Source organism: Geotrypetes seraphini, chromosome 6 (assembly GCF_902459505.1).
Source record: "Geotrypetes seraphini chromosome 6, aGeoSer1.1, whole genome shotgun sequence".
Lineage (NCBI taxonomy): Eukaryota > Metazoa > Chordata > Amphibia > Gymnophiona > Dermophiidae > Geotrypetes > Geotrypetes seraphini.
In genome coordinates, this window is record NC_047089.1 from 62,220,462 (window position 1) to 62,244,978 (window position 24,517).

The 24,517-nt window shown below is 42.4% G+C and overlaps 1 protein-coding gene across 11 annotated transcripts in view; it reads left to right on the top strand.

Moving 5' to 3' along the window:
• The window catches only part of CAB39L (calcium binding protein 39 like), a 136,580-nt gene that overhangs the window by 71,942 nt on the left and 40,121 nt on the right, over positions 1–24,517 (top strand). For all 11 annotated transcript variants that reach the window (XM_033948282.1, XM_033948288.1, XM_033948279.1 and 8 more), the window contains 2 exons: positions 13,300–13,418; positions 22,292–22,460. In XM_033948282.1, the coding sequence (XP_033804173.1) occupies positions 13,300–13,418; positions 22,292–22,460 (288 nt within the window). The remainder of the gene's footprint in view (positions 1–13,299; positions 13,419–22,291; positions 22,461–24,517) is intronic.

Here is a 24,517-nt window from a genome sequence, read left to right on the forward strand (position 1 = left end):
TGTCCCCCCCTTCTGACTGTGGGCCAATCCATTGGCTTTACCACATTTATGTATGCTAACGATGTGCAGTTAATCCATCCCATCGATCTTAATAACATAGAGGATGTTGTATCCATCAACCACAACTAGAAAAAATTAAATCGTGGTTAGATTCAAATAGGTTGTCCTTAACATCAATAAATCAAAACTAATGATCTTCCCATTTAAAGATGGAATAACTCTTCAGGCCCCCTTGAAATTTGAATCTCTCCCAATCAAAGTTGTACCCTCTTTAAAGCTGTTGGGTATCATTTTTGACAGTAAATTTTCCTATCACAATAATATTAGTATGGTTGTCCAGAAATGTTTTCATCATCTTAGAATGATACGTTCTCTCTCTAAACTACTAGACCCAGCTTCCTTGAATACACTGATCCATTCTCTGGTAATTTTTTGTATAGATTATTGTAACGCCCTTTATAAAGGCATTACAAAAATGGAAATAAGACGCCTTCAGATTGTGCAGAATACAGATATCAAGATTTTCTATGGTGCTAAGAAATATGATCATGTTTCACCTCTCCTGTTCAACACACACTGGCTACCCGTTGAACATAGAATTAGTTACAAAATCTTACTCTTAACTTTTACAACACGTTCAAACAATCAACCAGAGTTCATTGATAGACTCTTAATTCCTTACAGTCCTTCTATTAAACTGGTTTTGAGGTTTCCTTACTTCATGCACCTACCAAGTCCGTTTTAATTACGATCTCTCTGATACGTGGAGCAATCCATCTGGCGTGCCACAGGGATTACCATTATCCCCATTGCTCTTCAATGTTTACATGGCCTCATTGGGTGCGCAATTGTCCCAACTGGGGATAAAACTATTTAGCTACACTGACGACTTCACGATAATTATCCCATTTACTACCTCCGTCTCAGAAGTCATCCCCAAAGCAACAGAAGTACTGAATTGGATGGAACAATGGATGACCGAATTCAGACTAAAGCTAAATTCAGAGAAAACAAAATTTTTTATAGCATTGCCACGCCCACTTGACACCAAAGCATCATTGTACATAAATAACCTTAGTTACCCCATTCAGCCCACTATGAAGATACTGGACCAGAGCCTGGGAGTAACACTGGACCAGAGCCTGACCATGAAAGAACAGGTTGACTCCCTGATTAGAAAGATTTTTTTCACCCTCTGGAAGCTTCGGTCCATCAGAGCTTACTTCGATGTTTCATCATTTAGAATTCTGGTACAATCCCTCATACTGAGTCAACTCGATTATTGTAACATCGCCTACTTGGCACTCTCCCAGAAGAACATGCGGCGATTGCAACTGGTACAAAATGCAGTGGTTAGGTTACTTTGTGGATTGAAAAAGTTTGATTATGTGACACCTTCCTTCCAACTTCTGCACTGGCTGCTGATGGAGGCACGTGTGAAATTCAAGTTTGGTTGTTTTTGTTTCAAGGTACTTTACGGCTTAGCCCCTAAATATTTAACAGACCTTTTTTCCTTCACAACCAACAGATTCAGGAGAACCTCACATACGAACTTTGTTTCTCCACCGGTTAGAGGTTGTAAATTTAAAAGTCATCACCAACATCTTATCTCACATCAAGCAGCATTATGGGGTAAAGACCTGGAACAACTGCTCGTGCCTACTACTTATAGGGAATTCAGGAAACGCCTAAAAACACATCTGTTCCTGAAGTACTTAGGTAACTGATCTATACAATCTTAGTCCTCAACAAATGATCTTTAGAACTGTTACTCATCAACTCTGAACTTTATTTCATTCCACTCGATCTGAAATACCTTATAATCGTTGTAAACCGCATAGAACTTCACGGTCCTGCGGTATATAAACTGTTATTATTATTATTATTCTAAATCGCTTCGTTTAATGTCACAGAATCTCCTTGTCGTAGCATCACTAAAATCAATCAACATGCTGAGATCCAACAATTTCGCTGTCACTGCACCTTCTCTTTGGAATTCGCTGCCTAATCATTTATGCATCAAATCCATATTAAATTAATTTAAAGCAAAATTAAAAACAGTTTTGTTCCAAGATGCTTTTGGACAATAACTGTCCTTTTAAGGACTAAAACAAGCTTTATAGCTTTTTACCCATATCTATTGTTTTTTCCCCTTTTACTGTGCTCTTTTCCTCAAAGATTGTAGTTCTTGCCCTTCTTTTCTAAATGTGTGAAGTTAGTACATATGTTTGGTTATGTGTTTTATTAACCTATCCTGGTTTTGTTTAGTACCTTTTAATTAGTTTTTATGAAACTTTTTTTTACTCTGTACACCGCCTAGAAATTTGATTAAGCGGTATAAATTTTTTTTTAATAAACTTGATCTTGTCACCTTTCATGTGGTGTTCCACAAGGGTCCATATTGTCACCCTCATTATTTAATATATTCTTAAGCCCTCTCGCTAGGAGAATTCAGGAGCACCAGATTAAATGCTATATCTGTGCTGATGATATTTTATGAGTATCTTCTCAAAACCTGAAAAAAAACAGATTTAAACACTTTACAAACCTGTTTGGATATGATGGATGGATCTTGCACAATAAACTAATTCCAAATCCTCAGAAAACTACTGGTTCTTTACAATCTCCAACAGTATCTCCAGTTTTGCAATCTTAACCTATCCAACTTCAAAATTCAAGATTCAGCACTGACATTTCATCCTCAGTTGGTTTCAGTAGTTAGATCTTGTTTCTATTCCTTACGCATGATTTGCTAAATACGTTTGTATATAGATACTTCTTGCTGTGAATCTCTTGTTTACGTGTTGGTTACCTCAAAACTGGATTACTGTAATACCATCTATACAGGACTTCCTCAGGTTTTTCTTAAGAAATTACAGACAGTTCAAAATACTGCCATTAGAGTTATTACAAATACTCAGAGATATGATCATGTCACTCTGCTGTTTAGAGAATATAATTCACTTCCCATAAAATATAGGCTAATGCATAAAGCATTAAACTAAACTAAAACTTAACCTTATATACCGGATCTTCAACCAAAGGAAACTCGACGCGGTTAACAATAAATTTTAAAAAATAAAGTAAGCTGAAATACAAGAGAGTTAGTTTCAAAATGTTTAGTGAATAAAAAAGTTTTTAGAAGTTTACGGAAGAGTTGCAAGGAACTGGGACACCTCAAAATTAGGGAAAGTTCATTCGATAATTGGGGAAATTTAAAAGCCAGAGGGCTGCTAAAATTCTTAACTCCTTTAATTCCTTTCCTAGAAGGAAGAGAAAGTTTAAATCGATGAATGCCTCTTGCATATGAAAATGTATAAACATTCCATAGCAGAGGAACAAGAGGAGCAAAGATACCATGTAAAATCTTAAAAACAAAAGAAAGAACAAACCAGGGGAAAACAAGACCACAAACACAAATACAAAGAACCAAAATGGAATTGTCCAGATCAGAATGATGTGCACTAAAAAAGTGTCCTGCAATTCATCTGGTAATGTGAAGATCTTTATTCCTCTAATGTCACAATAGTACATTCAGCGATTCAATGACTCGACATGTACATGTTTCGGCCAACAGGCCTGCCTCAGGAGTCTATAAATACATACATATACATATAAAAAAATAATCCAAATAACTTCATATAAATTAATATTGTTAAAGACAGGGAATATCTAAAAGTGCATAAAAACACATATACAGTCAAACCTCGGTTTGCGAGTGTTTTGCAAAACGAGCAAAACATTCTCCCAAAACGTGTCTCGCAAACCGAGTGTTGACTCGATTTGCGAGCAGCCCCTGATAACCGGCATCGCTACCCCCCGCTCGCAAAGGCCCCCCCTGCTCGTATTGGCACCCCCCCGCGAGAACAGGAACTCCCCACCCGACCAACTTTAACTCACCCCCCCTTTGGCACCGGCACACAGTCCACAAGTGCCGGTGCCGCTTGAAGATCTTCTTCCAAGTCTCTGCCGGCTTTGAGCATGCATCTGCGCATGCTCAAGCCCTTCTAATTCTCCCTCTCGCCGAGAATCTCGGTGAGAGGGAGAATTAGAAGGGCTTGAGCATGCGCAGAGACTGGGAAGAAGAAGATCTTCAAGCGGCACCGGCACTTGTGGGCTGCGTGCCGGTGCCAAAGGGGGGGTGAGTTAAAGTTGGTCGGGCGGGGGGTGCCTGTTTTCACGGGGGATGCCGGATCACGCGGGGGGGGCTTTGCGAGCCAGGGGGGGGGGAGCAGCGCTCTGGCCTCGGGGGGGGTGGGTGGGAACGTATCAAAGCGAGTTTCCATTATATCCTATGGGGAAACTCGCTTTGATAAACGAGCATTTTGGATTACGAGCATGCTCCTGGAACGGATTATGCTCGTAATCCAAGGTACCACTGTATATCATAAATACATTTGTTTAAACAATACTGTAATATAAAACAAAGCAAACAATATGATGCAAAAAGTCATATTTAATAAACAAGCACACTTTTTTAGTGCACATCATTCTGATCTGGACAAATCTTAAAAACAATACATAAACACTTAAACTGAATTCTAAAACGAACTGGGAGCTAATGGAGAGAGAAAAGCAAAGGAGTCACATGGTCGAATTTGCTCTTTCCATAGATCAACTTCGCGGTGGTATTCTGAATCAATTGTAGTCTTTGAAGGCAGTTCTTAGTGATGCCAAGATAAATGGCGTTACAATAATCTAACCGGGATAATATAATAGATTGGACCAAAACAGAAAAATGACGTTGATGGAAAAGAGATCTGACCTTCCTCAACATTCATACGCTAAAAAAACATTTCTTAACCAGAGAGTTTATTTGATCCTTAAAAGTAAGAGAAGAATCAAAAAGTATTCACAAACTCTTAAGAGGAGAACTCAATTTAAAATATAGATTAGTGGGCAGCCTGTTTAACTTGCAAAATTACTTATTCCATATAAACCCATCCGCACTTTGTGTTCTTCGACTCTAAGTAGATTGACATTACCACCTATTCATTGCACAATGCAGTCCCAAATCACATTGTCAAGTTCAAAATATCAATAAAGAAATAAAAAAAATAAAAAATAAAACATCCCAGAAAGCTTTTTTAATTATGAGAAATCTACGTAAAATAAGAAAATTCTTCGACCCAGCACAATTCAGGCTAATTGTCCAATCCCTAGTCTTAGGTCTACTGGACTATTGCAATTCCCTCTATCTACCTTGTCCTGCCAACATGATAAAACAACTTCAGACTATATAAAACACTGCCCTCAGACTGATCTACTCCCTGAGAAAATATGATCATATTACAACTGCCTTCCTAGACTCTCACTGGTTACCTATGCAAGCACGAATTCAATTCAAATTCTACTGTCTGTTATTCAAAGCATTAAACAGCTCCGCCCCTCCCTATCTAAACAACCGCCTAAACCAGATCCTCACCTCAAGACAAAGAAGAACTCGGAACCCTTTTGCCTTCCCTCCACTCAAGGGCACTCAGCGCAAAAAGATGTTTGATAACCTTCTGGCGACACAAGCAGTAAAACTTAACCACTCCACCTCCAACCTGTTGACGGCAACGGGCGACTTCAAAACTTTTCAAAAAGAAATCAAAAAATTTATCCAGATATCTTAACCCAACCCTTCCCCCTCCTCCTAGATAAATTCTCCCCCAAAACCTCCACTTAAATAATCTCTTCCTCCCCAAAACACCAACCAAGTGTTCAGTTCCCTGAAATGTAACGTAATCTTATTTGTACTCTAACTGTAATCTATTTGTTATATCACACAGTAATGTACAGTCAATTTAATATCCAATTTGCAAGTTCTTCCGGAATTAATCCAGGTACCTCTCCTCCCTTGTAACCAAAAAAAAACCCCCCCAAAACTGTTGTAACTTCACTGGAAATGTCCAGTTAGCTCTTTTGTAATCTGCCTTGAACTGCAAGGTATAGGCGGAATAGAAGTCCCTAATGTAATGTAATGTAAAATCTACCCAAAACTCTTTTTTTTTTCTGCATCTGTACCATATTTAAGGAACTTCCTGCCAAATGAGCTTTGATGTGAGCCTATGTATTCTAAATTCAGAGCTTCCTTAAAAACTTATTTATTTTGCTTGGCATTTTCTTCTTAGTTTTTATAGCTTTAGATTTTTATATGGTTTTTAACTATTTATTTGGGCATTGGATCATACAGATTGGAGTCTTTTTCTTTCTTTCTCTCTATACCTATACTATAAACATTGATGTTCCTTTCTTTTGATATACACCACACTGATGTTGTAACAAAGAGTGGTATATAAATAGTAATAAACATATAGACATGTTAACCACTTGCTGGTTTAATTCATATGGAGCTTGTAATTTGTCAAAAGAGCAGTTCAGCTCATTTGTTAATTTTGCATTTGAATTTTCATATGTACTTAGGTTTGTTTAGTGTTATAATGTTTTCTCAGATGATAGGGTTACTTAGAATGATTAAACTTGTTAAGGTTTATAGGCACTTCCTAGGAATGGATTTTTCTTTCTCTGGATGATTTTGTGGCTAAGGACACGTCATCAACACAAGAAGAAAGAATATAATCATTTCCCATGTAATAAAATTATATAAATATGTGATAAATTATTTTTATCATCCATACCTGACCAGTCCAGAAAAGTGGGCTATGTTCCCTTGCCAGCAGATGGAGCCAGAAAAAAAACAGCTCACAGCTGACTTGACTCCCCTTAGAGGGGACTTGTGATGTCTTCAGTTCCTTGGTATTTCTCTGGTTCCAGCATATAGAACAGACACATGGCCTGATGTAACAGCCACAAGTAGGCTGCTCCTGGGAAGGCATTAGGCCTAAGTTCCTGGTGGAGCATAGACTGAGTCAGGATGAAGGCGTGTTTTACCAAAACATGGACCATGTCGGGTCCTCTGGTTTGGGTCAAGGTGGTAACATTAACCACATTCATGATTCTTGATTAATAAATTTAGCCTGCACTTTTGTACATCCATCTGCAGTTTTTCTTTGTGTTTTGACAGCTTTTTGTGCCAGATTTACCTCCTCCCTTGGGAACAGCCTAAAGTGCTAGGCTTGGCAAAGGCTTGTCCACAGGTCTCAGACATGCTAAACTCATAGTACCAGATCTAGTCCCCTGCCTACCTCTTCCAGTTCTTGTGGAGGTTTGTGATTGTAGTGCCTAATGGCCTCCTCCATATTCTTTGGAGGGAACCAGAGAACATTTCCTGAATGGTAACTGACTAAAAGTTTTACCTATCCACCTCCTCTCTCTTCCTCCTCTTTCTCTTCCCTCTTACCTCTCTTTACAGTCACCTTGAGCCTGTATAGGTATGAGCAATGCACAAATAGAAGATTAGATTAGATTTTTAAAAACCCCAAACAAAACAAAAACACTCATTGTTGCAGCCTCTTCCCAGACTACCTTCTGGTCTCTTATGGTGATGTGTCAGATTGGGATCTGAGGTGATCATACTCTCCCCACCCCACCTTTCATTACACTTGTTTTCAGTATGTTTGGAGAGGGGAGGGGGAATGTAGGGGACAATGCAGTAGGTAAGTCATGGCGATTTAACATGTCAGTGCATTTGGTCTGGCCTGGGCACAAGCAGGCGCTACAGTACTTGACAAATGCAATCTGTTCTCCCCTCACTTGCTTCCATTATATCTAAAAAAAACTTTTTTTTTTTTTTTTTTAAAGGGAGGCAACATGCTGCAGATAAGTTATGACAGTTAAGCACACCAGCAAATGCATTTGGCCTGTTTTCAGAAAAGCCATGCAAGCAGGTGCCAGGTAGGCAGATGCATTTAGTGAGGTTTAATACCTAGTTAAAAGTGAAACGGGATGATCCAGAATGAACTGTAGACTGCAGTGCACATGGAGTAAAACCTGGTCAGTGTTTCTATATTAATAGAATTACTAGTTTTGCAAAAAATACATAAGCATGGTGAGCCCTTTATCGCCTCCTTTCCTTCTGATAGTGAAGAAAGCTACATATCTCCCTCAGTTATGGCAGAACCTGTGTAGCTCAAGTTTACTATTAATATGTCAGCAGGTCACATTTCATTCTTATTAGAGCTTCTCCTCCCAGCTAGGGAGCAATGGTGAGAACAATCTGCAGAACCAGTTCTTGTGCCCGTTTACATATGTAGTTTCCCAGAGTGTTTTGAGGACAAGTTAGGGCCTGTTTTATAAAGCCACGCAGCAACAGCCCCGAAGCCCTTTCAATTTCTATGGGCTTCGGGGCCGTTACCACGCAGCAGCCGCTAGTGCGGCTTTGTAAAACAGGCCTTTAGTCTTGTGATCCATAAAAAATTTATGCAGCCTGAGAATAATTTTTTTTTTAATTTCCTAGGTGGTGTTCTTTGGCAGCACATTTAGATTCTACTTTGAACCCTTTCTAGCCTTTCTATTTCTACTACTACTTATAATTTCTATAGCACTGCCAGACGCACACAACACTATACATTATATTAACCATGTAAGAGACAATCTTTTTGACAGAGCTTACAATCTAATCAGTCAGACAAGCAGGACAATTGGGGAATGGAATTACAGAGTCCTAATCTATGTTCCTGCATGGAAGAAACTAAAGGTTAAGCTTGGCAATATTTGGAATGCAAGAACATTCCGCTGACTGGAGAAGAGGAAGAGGAGACTGCCTTCTCAGAAAAGGAATAGTGTTTCAATGAGGAAGTAGTTTGGGAGAGAGAAACTAATAACCCTTATTTTCTAAGACTTTGATCTTTGGGTACTTCTTGATGGGCCATAATAGAGTAATCTGTAGGGGGATCCTATATTTCTGGATTGTTTAATGGTAAAACATTTATATTCTGCTCTATACAAGGCAGAGCACAATAAAACATACATAAAATATAGTGTATCGATATCCTTTCCCCACCTCTCTAACCATCCTACCCCTCCCTAAACCAACCACAAAACATTATATACACCATATGACAATCACTCAAATATTACAAGTAGCAGAGGGAAAAGGTGGGCCTTCAACAGCTTTTTAAAGGCTACCATATTAGTCATCTGCCTCAGAGAAAACAGCAACTGGTTCCAAAACACAAGACATGTCACTGTGAAAGAGCCCTTCGTCATTTATTCAAAATGTATATGTACTACACAACAAAGCTGTTTCTCCAGAGCACAAAGGCCTTCCAGACAGAACCCCCAAATATAACACATTACAGTGGTCCAGGCCATTCAATACCATGCATATGAATAACCATATTGAGTCAGATCAATGGTCCTTGTAGTCCAGTATCCTGTTTCCATCAGTGGCCAATCCAGATCACAAGCACCTAGCAGAAATGCAAGTATGAATAGCCAATCGAAAATTCTCCTCGCCCTCTAAGCAGTCTCAGAGGGTACAAAAGGCACTCACCCTCTAAGCAATCTCAGTTTAAAAAAAGAGTGTTTAACCATTGCATACACCTGTTTAAAAGATAGGTTGGCATTAAGCACTACACCAAGCACCACTCACTTGCTATACAATTGAAACTTCCTAGCCATTAAGTATCACCTTTACTAGAAAAGTTGGTTGCACTCCATCTTGAGACCACCGTCACCTCCATTTTCTCTGCATTCAACACCAGTCTATTTTTCACCAACCAGATGGACCCTGCCTCAAAAATTATGTCTACTTGGGTTACTACCACCTTCACATTTGCCGCTGTCAGTTGGACCTTTCTCTACTACACCTGTTTTGCTACATTTTAAAGATGAGTTTTCTACAGATTTGATTGAAGATTTGAAGATGTTGAGTATTTTGTTTGGTTTTGAAGTTTAAAGAGAGTAAAGTTGTTGTTTTTTTTGCCTGTGAGGTTACCTAGCCCTTTTCATTGGAGGCTTTTTCCCTCTAAATTTTGATAATCATCGATCTGCATAGGCACCTTTGAACAATTTAGTGAAACTATTTCCTTTACATTGGAAGATTGTATTTCACAGTTCCATTGTTTTCTAAGTAAATCCTCAGATAATTCCCCACATGGATATATGCATGGACATTTCCATAAGAACATAAGAATTGCTATATTGGGACAGACTTGAGGCCCATAAAGCTCAGTATCCTGTTTCCAACAGTAGCCAACCCAGGTCCCAAGTACTTAGCTAGATCCCTTCAAAAATTACCAACAGATACTCCAAGATTTGGTGTCCTGAATCTCTGACTGACAGTTTCAGGTATTCTCCACTTGGACTAACCATGGTCCTAGTCACCTGTTGGTCAAACCATGGTCCTAGTCACCTGTTGGTCAAGAGGTAGTAAATTCAGCTCAGGAGTGTTCAGGGATAACTAGGGTTCTGCAGGTGTGGAAACCTCATGCTGGTGATTTATCCTAAGAAACTACTTTGGGTCATTCCATGTCAAGTGGTCCAGTGTTCCCCACTTGACCATCTCAGAAATTGATTACATTTTTTTCAGGAGATATATTGGTACCTTTAATGAAGACATCCAAAGTTTTGGGGCATGATATCAACTAGGCCCAGAGTTATTTGGGCCACTTTTTTTATATCTGTGGAATATACTAAAAAGATGTCAACTTTTGGATTCAGGTTATAGAAAGAACAGTTGGTCAACAAGGGTAAAAGCCACATTTCTAGGGCAAATTTTTAGGCTGGATCCAAACATACTGCTCAGAACCTTTAGTACCTGAAGATTTGAGGGTGGCCAATGTTATACCAATTTTTATAAAGGGTTCCAGGGGAGATCTGGGAAATTACAGACCAGTAAGCCTGACTTCAGTGCCAGGCAAAATAGTAGAACCTATTATAAAAAATAAAACTATGGAACACAGAGAAAAACATGGGATAGGCACAGAATGGGTGGTAGATGTGTGGAACAGTCTCTCGGTAGAGGTAGTAGAGACAGAGACTGTGTCTGATTTCAAGAAAGCCTGGGATATTCACTTGGGATCTCTTAGAGCAAGAGATAATGGTTACTGCAGATGGGCAGACTGGATAGGCAATTTGGCCTTTATCTGCCATCATGTTTCTATGTCGGAAGAGTGAACTCATCCAAAATTCCTTCCAAAAGTTGTCTCTGAACTTCATCTCAATCAGTTCATAGTTCTGCCTGTTTTCTTCCTGAAACCACATTCTTATCCAGGTGAATTTGCTCTCCATACTTTAGACTTCAAATATTCTGCTTGGATTGAACTAAACCTCATAGAAATTCTTCCCAATTCTTTGCAGCTTTCAACCCTAAAAGACTTGGGGCTCCTTTTACAAAGCCGCACTAGGACCTTAACGCGCGGAATAGCATGCGCTAACTTGCCGCACGCGCTAGCCGCTACAGCCTCCTTTTGAGCAGGCGGTAGATTTCTGGCTAGCGCACGCTAATCCAGTGCGTGCGATAAAACCGCTAGCGCGGCTTTGTAAAAGAAGCTCTTGGAGTTCCTGTTACCAAGTGAATCATTTCCATTTGGCTAGTGGATTATATCTCCTTTGCATATACTCAGGCTGGGTTGAAGCTACAGGGCCATGTTGTAGCCCAAAATGTATGAGTTATGGTGGCTTCAGTAGCCCATTTCCATTCTACATCTATTGAGGGCATCTGCAAAGCGGCCACTTGATCCTCGATCCATACCTTCACTTTACAATACTGTTTAAAGCAAAACTCCAGAAGAGACAGTAAATTTGGACAAGCAGTCCTGCAAAATCTATTTACTTCCTGAATGCCAATTTTCCCGCCAACCCTTTTTGGATTTCCCCAGACTCGTGTTTTATTTTTAATCCTTACTTCTCCAGCGTCATGACCCTGGCAGCTTGGGAGTCCCACACGTAAGAATATTATACCTGCTAGTCCTTGAAGAAAGCAAAGATACTTACCTGTAGCAGGTATTCTCCGAGGATAGCAGATATATATCCTCATAACCTGCCCATCTCCCCTAGTTGTTGTCTTAGTTTTGTTATTGAACTGCAGGTCTCGTGAACTGACTTCAGGCAGGAAGGCACCAGCATTCACATGGTATGGGCACTGCCTTAAAATTTAAAGTGACAGTGTAATTGGTATTTGTCTGTACCAGGTTTCGTGGGTGACATAACCCACATGTGAGAATATATACCTGCTGTCTTTGGAGAACACCTTCTACAGGTAAGTATGTTTGATTTATCTGCCATATTGTTATTTTCAGGGAATGAATTGTTCTGTTCAGAAACAAAAAAAACCTTCACCCTTTTATAAGAATTAAATTATTTTTTCAGTCATTTAGCTTTATTTTTGTTGCTCTTTTGTTTTACTACATTTCAGTTTTTCTCCTTTTCTTAGTTTTTGGTTTTATCCCATTTTATTTACCCTATAGCCCACCCACTTCCCCATGTTCTGTATTTCTTCCTATGTATTGCACTATTTTGTCTGCATGGTGTCAGAGTAACATTTTCTACATGGATTCTTTCTCTCTTGCTCACTTCCTCATAGTATCTTGTTTCCTTTTCTCTTTTTGCTTCTTCATTTGTCTATGCTCTTTCTATCTTTGTTAACTTTTCACTTGCTATTGCTGCTTGGCACTATTACTTTCTGCAGTCGGATATCAAATTGAGACTTTCTTGAAAGGTCTGAGTTCTGCTGTCCTCGGAGAACATTTATTACAGGTGAATGAGTTTTGTTTTCTTGGTGTCTACATGGGCTGCTACCACTTTAAAGATCAGTAGCCTGTAAAATTTTTATTTAAAAACATATATTGCAAAATCTGGATCTTTATTCAGTGTGGTTTACAATATTTCAAAATAGAAACACCACATCAATAAAATAAAGCACAATTCAAAATAGATTTTGCTCTTACCCATCCCTATTCAACCTGCCTAACTTTGTATTACCCATTCCCACATCACCTCCCCAAATATAATTATAAACTTTAAGAATTATCTGCCCCAGCCTCTTGCCTGAGATTATAAAACATCTTACCTTATGCTCATTTTACCTTTATTCTAGAGAATGTAGATGTTAGATTTTCCTTAAATGTTATGGTTGTTAGAAGGTCTGCATGGGTTTAGAGAGAGTGATTGTAAGGTCCTTCTCCACACAAACTGAAAGATGTTAATGTTTTTTGGGGGGTGTACCTTGTTTTGAAACTGTGATAATTCTATAAAGTGTAAGTCCTTTGATGGAGCTTGAAAAGGGGGTATATAATATAATTACATATAGACCTGTATCTTAGGTTGCTTTTGAACTGAGGCTTTTCAGTCCAGAGGGAGACTTTCTAGAAGCCTTCAAATGCACCATGTTAAGCAAAGTCAAGTCACTCCAATTTAATAAAAATCCCAAAAACTATTTTCAGAGTGTATCTGCATTTATATTTTTAATAGGGAAAGAAAGATGTGTCTCAGATATTTAACAACATCCTGAGGAGACAAATTGGCACTCGAAGTCCCACAGTGGAATACATTAGCTCCCATCAGCATATCTTATTTATACTTCTGAAGGGGTAAGCTTTCATTTTGATCTTAGCACAAAGTCAGTGAGTAAGTAGTATTGATATGTGAGTAAAGATTAGTTAGAAATGACTTGTTTTGTTCTTGACATATGTTACAAGAGCAACACTACAAATTCTTCGTAAGTCTTTATCTCTCCCTACTGGACTTATGTTGCTGGGTTTGCTTCCCATGCTCAGTGTCCCAAATTCCATTCAACTCCTGCTGGTCTGCTTCATATGTTATCCCAGGACAAGCAGGCAGCATATTCTTGACTGATGGGTGACGGCACCGACGGAGCCCCGGTACGGACACTTTTAGAGTGATTGCACTCTAAGAACTTGGAAAGTTCTAGAGGCCGCACCGCGCGTGCGCGAGTGCCTTCCTGCCCGACACAGGCGCGCGGTCCCCAGTTTCTTAGTTTCTTTTGTTGGATTATACTTACAGACCCGTCTTGCATAAAAGGATTTCTTTGAGGGCAGGTGTCTTACTTTTCTCTCGGGGGGGGGGGGGATTTGTTATTGCAAAAAGCTTCTTTATTGGCTAGGAAATGTATTCTCTTACTATGGAGGCAAGCAGATGTGCCCACGGTTACTATGTAACAACAAAACACACTCCAAAAACTACTGCCACAATCTAAACTAGACACAACAATAAGGCAGAAATAGTCAAAAAGGGTTCACAAAGGGGGCGCTCAGGAACCAAAACTGTGCACACTACGCAAAACGCGTGAGAACTAACAAGATAATATCAAGTGTTAAGGGTGCTCTCAGTGTGAGCAAGCAGTAACAGGAGACAAGCTCCAATACTTCATAACTCAGGCAGAGGTAATGTACCCCCACTCGCACACCATCACTGAGCACCCTGGGCGTGCAATAAATCAAAGTGAAAATATTCACGAATCAAAAGCAAGTAAATTAACTAAAGTGAATAACAGGTGAGACCTGAGCGACCCCTGAATGAACCCTACCAGCCAAAACCCCAGCACGAAATCAAAAAATCAAAAAAAGGTAACTTAACTGAAAAGTGAAGCAAGAACTCATCTCTAAGGCACAAAATGGTTACTATGTGGCAAAATTAAATGTTTACTTTGTTAAAATTTGAATATTTGGATGTCAAAAAATGGTCAGTGGAGAAGATTTAAGGTCATTTGGACTCCTATTTGGGAGGGTTTGTCCCATTGAACTCAAAATTTTTGATTCTGGAGTGCTTGGGTGGGGGTGGGGGTTGTTTTCTGTTATGGTATTGTTTGGAACATTAAGTCTCCTTGAAGGAACCATGTACCGTATTTTCACGCAAATAACGCGCACCCGTATAAAACGCGCACACGGGTATAGCGCGCAGAAATCACGATGATATGTACAAAAACTTTGGTATACCGCGCTCACGGGTATACCGCGCATGCTGCCCGACGCTCCTTTCGCCAGCCCTGACTTTCCGACTCTCCGTTCACCCCCCCTGACTTCCGTGCACTGTCCCCCCTTGAAGGTCTGTCCCCATCCTGAAAGCCTGATGCCCACCCCCCCCGACGTCCGATACATCCCTCCCCCCGAAGGACCGCCGACTCCCCAACAATATCGGGCCAGGAGGGAGCCCAAATCCTCCTGGCCATGGCGACCCCCTAACCCCACCCCGCACTACATTACGGGCAGGAGGGATCCCAGGCCCTCCTGCCCTCGACGCAAACCCCCCTCCCTCCAATGACTGCCCCCCCCCCAAGAACCTCCGACCGCCCCCCCCAGCCGACCCGCGACCCCCCCTGGCGACCCCCCACCCCCCTTCCCCGTACCTTTGGTAGTTGGGCCAGAAGGGAGCCCAAACCCTCCTGGCCACGGCGACCCCCTAACCCCACCCCGCACTACATTACGGGCAGGAGGGATCCCAGGCCCTCCTGCCCTCGACGCAAACCCCCCTCCCCCCCAACGACCGCCCCCCCCAAGAACCTCCGACCGCTCCCCCAGCCGACCCGCGACCCCCCTGGCGACCCCCACGACCCCCCCACCCCCCTTCCCCGTACCTTTGGTAGTTGGCCGGACAGACGGGAGCCAAACCCGCCTGTCCGGCAGGCAGCCAACGAAGGAATGAGGCCGGATTGGCCCATCCATCCTAAAGCTCCGCCTACTGGTGGGGCCTAAGGCGCGTGGGCCAATCAGAATAGGCCCTGGAGCCTTAGGTCCCACCTGGGGGCGCGGCCTGAGGCACATGGTCGGGTTGGGCCCATGTGCCTCAGGCCGCGCCCCCAGGTGGGACCTAAGGCTCCAGGGCCTATTCTGATTGGCCCACGCGCCTTAGGCCCCACCAGTAGGCGGAGCTTTAGGATGGATGGGCCAATCCGGCCTCATTCCTTCGTTGGCTGCCTGCCGGACAGGCGGGTTTGGCTCCCGTCTGTCCGGCCAACTTCCAAAGGTACGGGGAAGGGGGGTGTGGGGGTCGGCCAGGGGGGTCGCGGGTCGGCTGGGGGACGGGCGGAGGTTCTTGGGGGGGGGGCGGTCGTTGGGGGGGGAGGGGGGTTTGCGTCGAGGGCAGGAGGGCCGGGGTTCCCTCCTGCCCGTAATGTAGTGCGGGGTGGGGTTAGGGGGTCGCCGTGGCCAGGAGGGTTTGGGCTCCCTTCTGGCCCGATATTGTCGGGAAGTCGGCGGTCCTTCGGGGTGGGGGTGCGAGTGGTCCTGCCGGGGGGGGGGATGTATCGGACGTCGGGGAGTCGGCCGGGCAAGAGGGCTTGGGCTCCCTCTTGCTCCGATCGTGGATGCGGGTGCGGGTGGGAGCGCGTGCGAGCGGTCGTTCGGGGTGGGGGTGCGAGTGGTCCTGCCGGGGGGGGGGATGTATCGGACGTCGGGGAGTCGGCCGGGCAAGAGGGCTTGGGCTCCCTCTTGCTCCGATCGTGGATGCGGGTGCGGGTGGGAGCGCGTGCGAGCGGTCGTTCGGGGTGGGGGTGCGAGTGGTCCTGCCGGGGGGGGGGATGTATCGGACGTCGGGGAGTCGGCCGGGCAAGAGGGCTTGGGCTCCCTCTTGCTCCGATCGTGGGTGCGGGTGGGAGCGCGTGTGAGCGGTCGTTCGGGGTGGGGGTGCGAGCGGTCCTGCTGGGGGGGGTGAATCGGGCGTCGGGCGGGGTGGGAACTATGTTTTAAAACTTTTGTATACCGCGCTCACGCATATAACGCACGAGGGGTATGCGCGGTAGGTAAAAACGCGTATAATGCGCGCGTTATATGCGTGAAAATACGGTAGATGACTTTCTATTGTCTGTTTTATTCTGACCAGTTGTAAGTTGTGTTTTATAACATGAAAATTCCTAAATATTAAAAAAAAGCTATTTTTCCTACCCTGAAGAGCTGAGCGGCAGGAGACTTCTTCAGGTTTCTCTCTCTGTCTCTCTCTGTCTCTGTCTCTTTCTCTCTCTAGGATAGACAAGGAAACATGCTTGCGTACCTGAATAAATTCATGTAAACCATTCTGAGCTCTCCTGGGAGAACAGTATAGAAAATTGAATAAATACATAAATAATTCTGTTACATAACAGGAAGATATGGGAGTCTGGAAACATTCAAAGATGCAGGATTGCACATTTGCCTTATACACAATTGTTTTGCAGCATTCTTTAAATCTTTACCTTGGGGCGAAAGAAAATAAATACAGAGAAAAAGAAACAAAACAATCCAAACATCTGTAATGTTCAAAGCAAAAAAATCTTATATATTAATGTTTCAACAGCAGCAGTATAATCAATTATTACTGTAAAGGAGCACAATTCCAGCATTCCAATATGTGTCAGCATCACTACTTGAAAAGGAAACTGGTAGAGGTTTTTGTCCCAATAACACAACCCAGGAACCTTATACCATTAGCTGCCATCCATGCTGTGATTAATCTAAACACTCCTGTAGTTGTAGACTTTTCTTTCTACCAATAGAGCAAATTAAACTGGAGCGTGATCAATCCGCTTGTGATCTCTGCTTAGTGTTATGTCTTTATCATGGTGATCCAAAGCTAAATGTCAGGACAGGTTTCAGAGTGGGTTCCCTAAAAGCATAACACTATAGTCAGATGATCCCAGAAAAGATTAATGTGACAATGCTCCATTGTTTTCAAAACTTAACATTGAGTAGGTGGAAAAGCTTACCACAATAGCATAGTCAATAATCCTTTTGTCCATGAAGTCTGCCAGTGCACATTTTTAGTTGAGTATTCATGCAGTTATATAGTCCTCACTGCAATAATAAAGCAATCATGCAGGACATAAAAAAAGAAATCCAGTGCAAGGCATTCTTTAGAGAGCTGATATGTCTTCAGATTGCTATTTGCTTGGTGCAGGAAACCCATATGAAGAGGTCCTATAAGTATGAGACCCTTGATTCCATTTATCATTTTAGGCCTCTAAAATAGGAATGACTAAGAAGGTGGGAGTGGGAATTTTGTTTGCTAAAAGTTGGAATGTGGAGGTGCAGCAGGTGCTGAGGGATCCCCAGTGTAGATATTTACTTATGGTGGTAGGTTTGAATGGGACTACATGTACCGTATTTTTCGCTCCATAAGACGCACTTTTCCCACCGGATTGTCCACTCTGGTGAATATCTATGCCCCAAATGAGAATTAGGGGTCTTTCTTTCTTTCATTTTCTATATTGTTCTCCCCAGGGAGCTCAGAACAGTTTACATGAATTTATTCAGGTACTCAAGCATTTTTCCCTGTCTGTCCCGGCAGGCTTACAATCTGTCTAATGTACCTGGGCAATGGGGGGATTAAATAACTTGCCCAGGGTCACAAGAAGCAGCGTGGGTTTGAACCCACAACCTCAGAGTGCTGAGGCTGTAGTTTTAACCACTACACTACACTCCCCCTGGGCCCTGCTGCCTAAGGTACTACATGCCAAAGAGGGTTATCTAATTATTGAGGAAGATTTTAATCTAACCATGTCACCATATCAAGATAATATAGGTAAGACGGCACAATATGGCAAGTGAGATAGAAAACTGTTGCAGGACTTCTGTAAAACTTAATGTAGAAGATGGGTGGAGATGCTTGTATCCAGGCATCTGGGATTTTACTTATTACTCCAGTGGTGTACCTAGGGTATGTGACGCCTGGGTCCGATAATTTTTAACACCCCCCCCCGCACAATATAAAAAGGGATCAGAGGAGCACCCCCTAGGAGTTGCACCTGGCACAGACTGCCCCCTCCCCCACCCTCTTGGTACGCCACTGCCTGAGAAAGGAGATTTTGGCTTCCAAAACTTAGTAAAAAAATGGATTAGAATTAGTCCAATAATAAGATTACCTTATTTCCATTTTCTATTTATAAATGTTTATCAATACAGCTATCTGCTTCCCTTCCCCCATACCTTTTCTTTTCCTTCCATTTCTCCCTCTTCCTCCATGCTCTTTCATCTCCTTTCCTTCCTTTCCCTCCCTCCCTTCCTTCCTAATGGTCTGGCATCTGCCTCCTTCCCTTCTCTCTTCCCCATGCCTTGGCATCTCTCTCCTCTCCTTCCATTCCATCTCTCCCTCCCCCTGCAAGCTCTGGTATCTCCTCTTTTTCCTTCCCTCCTTTCTCCTGGTCTGGCATCTCTGTCTCCTTCCCTCCCCACCATGCCCTGGCATCTCTTCCTCCCCCACCATGGCTCCTTCCATGGCCTGGCATCTCCTTTCCTTCATTCCTTTCCCTCTCTCCTTTCGTTCCCCAAGGTCTGGCATCTCTCTTTCATCTCCTGGCATCTCTTTCATCTCCTCTCCCTTCCCTGGTCTTCCTTCTCCCTCCCACCATCCCTTTCCCCAATTGGGAGCAGCGCCTCCCTGGGGCACCTGAGCCAATCAGGGACTTCTTAGGGAGGTGCTTAAGGAAGTCCCTGATTGGCCATTGTTTTGGCCAATCAGGGACTTCTTTAGGCTCCTCTCTAAGGAAGTCCCTGATTGGCTCAGATACCTCAGGCCGTTTCCAAGGGAGGAGCCCAAGGCGCCTAAGCCAATCAGGGCCTTAGGCCCCTTTCCTTGCATCACATGATGCACCGGGGCAGGGCCTAAGGACTGCATTGCTGACAGCGGAAGGGCAGGAGGGACTGAGCACCCCTCCTGCCCCCAACTTAAAGGTATGGGGGAGAAAGGGATCCAACCTGCCGTGACGGCTGGGGGGGCCCTGATGGCAGGATGGAGTGGGCATCCCTCCTGCCATATCAGTTCGCTAGCATGGGAGAAGGGGGCAGGAGGAGGGAGTGGGCATCCTTCCTGCCATCTCAGTTCAGCGGGGGGGGGGAGAGGGGCAATGTCTGGAGGGAGTGGGCATCCCACTTGCCATATTCGCACGCGGGGGAGGGAGCGTGTGGTGGCAGGAGGGAGTGGGCATCCCTCCAGCCATTTTTTTGGGTTCAGGGAGGGAGGGGTACTTTGTCAGGGGGGGGCTTTTTATCTTTTTTTTTTTTTTAATTGGGCATATATTTTGCATGTGTAATACACACAAAATATCTGTGCCATTAAAAAAAAAAAAGGAAAACCCCCCCAGCAGAAGCCCTGACAGCAGTGACAGGAGGCTGCTTCTCCTGTCACTACTATCAGGGCTCTGCACTGACTCAATCACTCACTGAGTGATTGAGTCAGTGAGTTTGCATGTAAATGATTTTCATCTCTCAAAGCATTACATTGCAACCCTGAAAACTTTGAAAGAACTACTGAAAACAGTTCCTAAACACAAGAATTTTGGTTCAGGCAGTAAGTTATATGATGGTACTCTTCTCAGATGCAGCTTTTGGTGAAACAAGGCATTTGTCTCAAAGCACTCAAACCATTTGTAAAATGGTACTGTTCACTGAAATGGTTTGAGTGCTTTGAGACAAATGGATTTTGACTTTGTTTACATGAGAAAGTTTAAAAGCCTGTACACACCACAAGACTGATTCAGCAGTGATGCAAGCTGAATCAGTATTTGATTTTGTGTACAGTATTTTTGAGACCCCTATGGTGATTTTCTATAAGATTTTTAAATAAGCGAAGTTTGAAAGTTCTACAGATGTGGAGTTTTTTGGCTCAGACATGAAATTTGATCTGATCCCTTTTTTCCACACTATTTTGTTTTCTAACGTAGTTTGCTGGAATTAACAGCTGAACTCTGTCTTACCCAATCTGCTATACAGCTTAGACTTAGTGCCATGAAATTTCCAACTTTTTGTTACAAAATTGAAGAAATATCTTCAGAGGAGTGTATTCAGTTCAAAAACGTGTAAGAACTTTGAACAATAAGTTTAAAGAGAGATGTGCTGTTCTTTCACAATGGTTCTCAAAAAACTTGTCCATCAATGGCAGAAATGTGTGGCTAATGGTGGCAATTATGTAAAAAAAACAACCAAAACCCAGAATGGCGCTCAACTTTGTAAAGAATAGCAAAGAGGCTAAGTGCTAGATTCATTAACCTACCCGATCGTGACCGATCCATGTCCGATCCAGGCAGGGCCGATCAATTCCACAAACAAGAATATTCTAATGGGGGCGATCGAAGGCATACCCCTATCCGCCGACACGGATCACTAGATAACGATCCCGACACATGGGCAGACCATCTACTTTGCCTGTAGATGGTCTGCACATGTGTTTGCAGTTGTTTTTTTACTGGCCCCAACTCACCTGCTCCCTGCCGCCCTTCTCTGCAGTGCAAGCCCGTGGTTTTAACCCACAGGTTTAAAGCTGGTTAAAACCACGGGCTCGCACTGCGGGAAAGGGCAGGTGAGTTGGGACTGTGCAGGGCAGTAAAGTCAGGGCAGAGAGCAGGGAGCCAGGGCAGCCAGAACAGGAGAATCGGGGCAGAGAAGAGAGCAGAGAGCAGGATGGCCAGAGCTGGAGAATCGGGGCAGAGAGCAGGGTGGCCAGAGCTGGAGAATCGGGGCAGAGAGCAGGGTGGCCAGAGCTGGAGAATCGGGGCAGAGAGCAGGGTTTTAGCACATATGACTGGTACTCACCAGACGCTAGTTTTTTGATCGGCCAGCCAGTCGGTGTGCCAGAAGAAGTTTTGTGAATCGCATCCTTCCTGCTTTGCATACTGATTCCCCTCATTTGCATGCACGGATCGGGATAGGATTGGTACACAGGTTAGTGAATTGGGTCGGAGGGAAATCGGGTCGCATAGGGCTCGCAAACTGATCGGTACATGATCAGTTTGCTTAGTGAATCTAGCCCTAATTGTTAAAAGGAACTGCATATTCCAAATCTGTTATATAAATGAATCAAGGATGAAAGAATTATCTTCAAAGATCAATATAAAATATGCAACATACACACAGGAGTCACTGTAAAATGAAAAAAAGAAGCGAGAGCTCCTCAGAATTCCAGGCATTTCATGTTTTTACTCTAAAACAGAATGGGATCATATACAGTCACAGGAACTCAACTCTCCTTAGCATTACTATTTTGTTGTATATGTAAGTTGTAAATCACTTGGAATGTCAGAAGAGAAGGCTACAAAATCTTTTAAATAAACAAGCTACCATTTAAATCTAAGCCTATGTATTCTGCAGCCATGCCTAAATGCTTTCAATTCCAAACTCTAACCCACTTTCTAAGCATCAATATCTATCTTATTCCCACTGTAATTCCCCCGTCTGAGCACAATGTATTGATGTACCTTCTTGTCCAATTTGTCTGTCATGACTAGATTGTAAGCTCTTTTAAGCAGGGACTGTCTCTTTTGTGTTTTGATGTACTGCGCTGCGTATGTCTAGTAGTGCTATAGAAATGATTAGTAGTAGTAATAAATGGATAGAGCCTTGGAATTTCAGCCATAGAGATAAGCTAATAAATCACCTGCTCATCTTCACATAACAGCTGTGTCTCTGAATACTGACACCAACAATAATAGTGGGGTTTTAATTTTACTTTTGGGCTTGGATTTCTTTCCTTTTAATTTTAGATATGAAGCCCCCCACGTTGCTTTAAACTGTGGAATCATGCTGAGAGAATGTATCCGACATGAGCCACTTGCCAAAATCATCTTGTGTTCAGAGCAGTTTCGAGACTTCTTCAAATATGTAGAAATGTCAACATTTGACATAGCTTCAGATGCCTTTGCCACATTTAAGGTAGGTTATTTAATATGTGTATAGTATTTATCTAGTTTAAAATAGTACACCATGCTGCGTACAGACATCTGATTTGGGGATGTGGAAAGCTTTTGTTTTAATATTCTTTAAACATTGTCTAATATTGAAGCTTTATAGAAAAGTTTTCTTGGGAATTAAAGCCAAACATTTTCTAATTTAGTTGTTTTTGTTTTATTTAATAAGCAGGATATTTGGAATGCCTCATGTGCAGTCTATCACTGTTTAAAGTAGGGTTACCATATTTGTGAAGTCAAAAAGAGGACACATAACCCCATCTTGCCCCCCACTTTTCACCCCTTACTTCCCTTTCCCATCCACGGTCTGTACACTTTTAGTGCTTCTCTTTCTCCCCCCTCCAACCCCCTTCCCTGCAGGTGCTTATCTCTTTCTCCCTCCCTCCAACCCCCAGGTGCTTCTCTCTCTCTCTCTCTCTCTCTCAAACCCCCCCTCCCATGGGTGTTTCTCTTTCTTTCTCTCCCTCACTTCCTCTCTCCAATACCCTCCCTTCTTCTAACAGGATCTGGTGGTGTGGGCTCTCTCTCTCTCCACCCCCAGCCCACCCTTGAATCGAGTATGGCTCTCCCCTGTCCTCAACCCACTTCACCTCTGCTGAAATTAAATCTTCAGGCTGGTCAACATAAGCCTGCTGCCACAACCTGCCCTGAAGCTTTCATTCTGCAGTAACTTCCTGTTCCTGTGTAGGCAGGATAGCTTCAGAATGAAGGCTTATGGGGCAGGCTGACAGCAGCAGGCGCATCTTGTTGATGCTACCGACCAGTCTGAAGATTTATTTTCAGTAGAGGAGGTAGGTGGGGGACAGAGGAGAGCCATTCCCCAGACAAACTCAAAATTTAGAAAGCCACCTGGACACCCGGACAGTTCTCTAAAACAAGAACATGTTTGGGTAAATCTGGATGTCTGGTAACCTTAATTTAAAAAGATATCTAACACCGTGACACATCTGTTAAGGGATAATGTTAAAAGCCGTTTATTAACCTACCAATACTTGTGGTTGAAAATCATTGGCTTCAAATCGCAGTTAAACTAAAGTGCATGTTTTTGGATTTCCACAAGTATATGTAGATAATTTCAGGTGTAAATATGTGCCTTTTCACTAGAGTATTTTCAAAGAGAAAATGTGTGCATATCTGGAATATTAGTACAAGTTATAATGTATCTGTTCTTTACTCGATGCATAACCTATGCGACCTTTCAAAAAAACCCAGCTATGTAGTGTATTCTTTGAGAACAAGCAGGATAGCAAGTCCTCACAGCATGGTAATGTTGCCAGCAGAATTCATGTAAGAAATTTCTTCAATCCAAAAGATTATATTTAAGGGATAATTATATTAGATCATATGCTTGTTTATTATCAATAAGAACTTAGAAATGAATCTAAAATTATTTTAATTAAATGTTAATGGTCTCAATCATCCTATAAAGAGAAAGAAAACACTAAATTTCCTAAAACAACAAAATGCGGATATATATTATATTCAAGAGACCCATTTAAATGCCCTTGAATCAAGGAAGTTGGAATTTGGATGGATTAAACATTGGTTTTTTTTTTCTTCTGCAGTAGGTAAAAAGGCAGGAGTGGCAATTTTAATTAATAAAAAATGTATGGCTACATTTAAAATGATTTCTGCAGATTCTGCAGGGAGATGGGTTCAAGTAGACATGAGTATGGGAAAACATACCTTGAAGCTTATTAATGTATATGCCCCTAATTCGAATCAATTAGAATTTTTTAAGACTCTGCAAAAGCTGATTTTACCATCGTCTACCTCTGATTTAGTAGTAGCAGGGGAATTCAATGTGGTAATGGATCCATTGCTGGATAAAAAGCCTAATAGGATGATAAAATCACTAGGATTAGATAATCTAGTTCACTCTTGTGGATTGAAAGATATTTGGAGGATTCTTCATTATAATGCTTGGAAATTTTCTTTTTATTCCCATGTTCATAAATCATTTTCACATATTGATTATATATTTATATCTGATACATTCATACAACAGATTAGAAAAGCCAT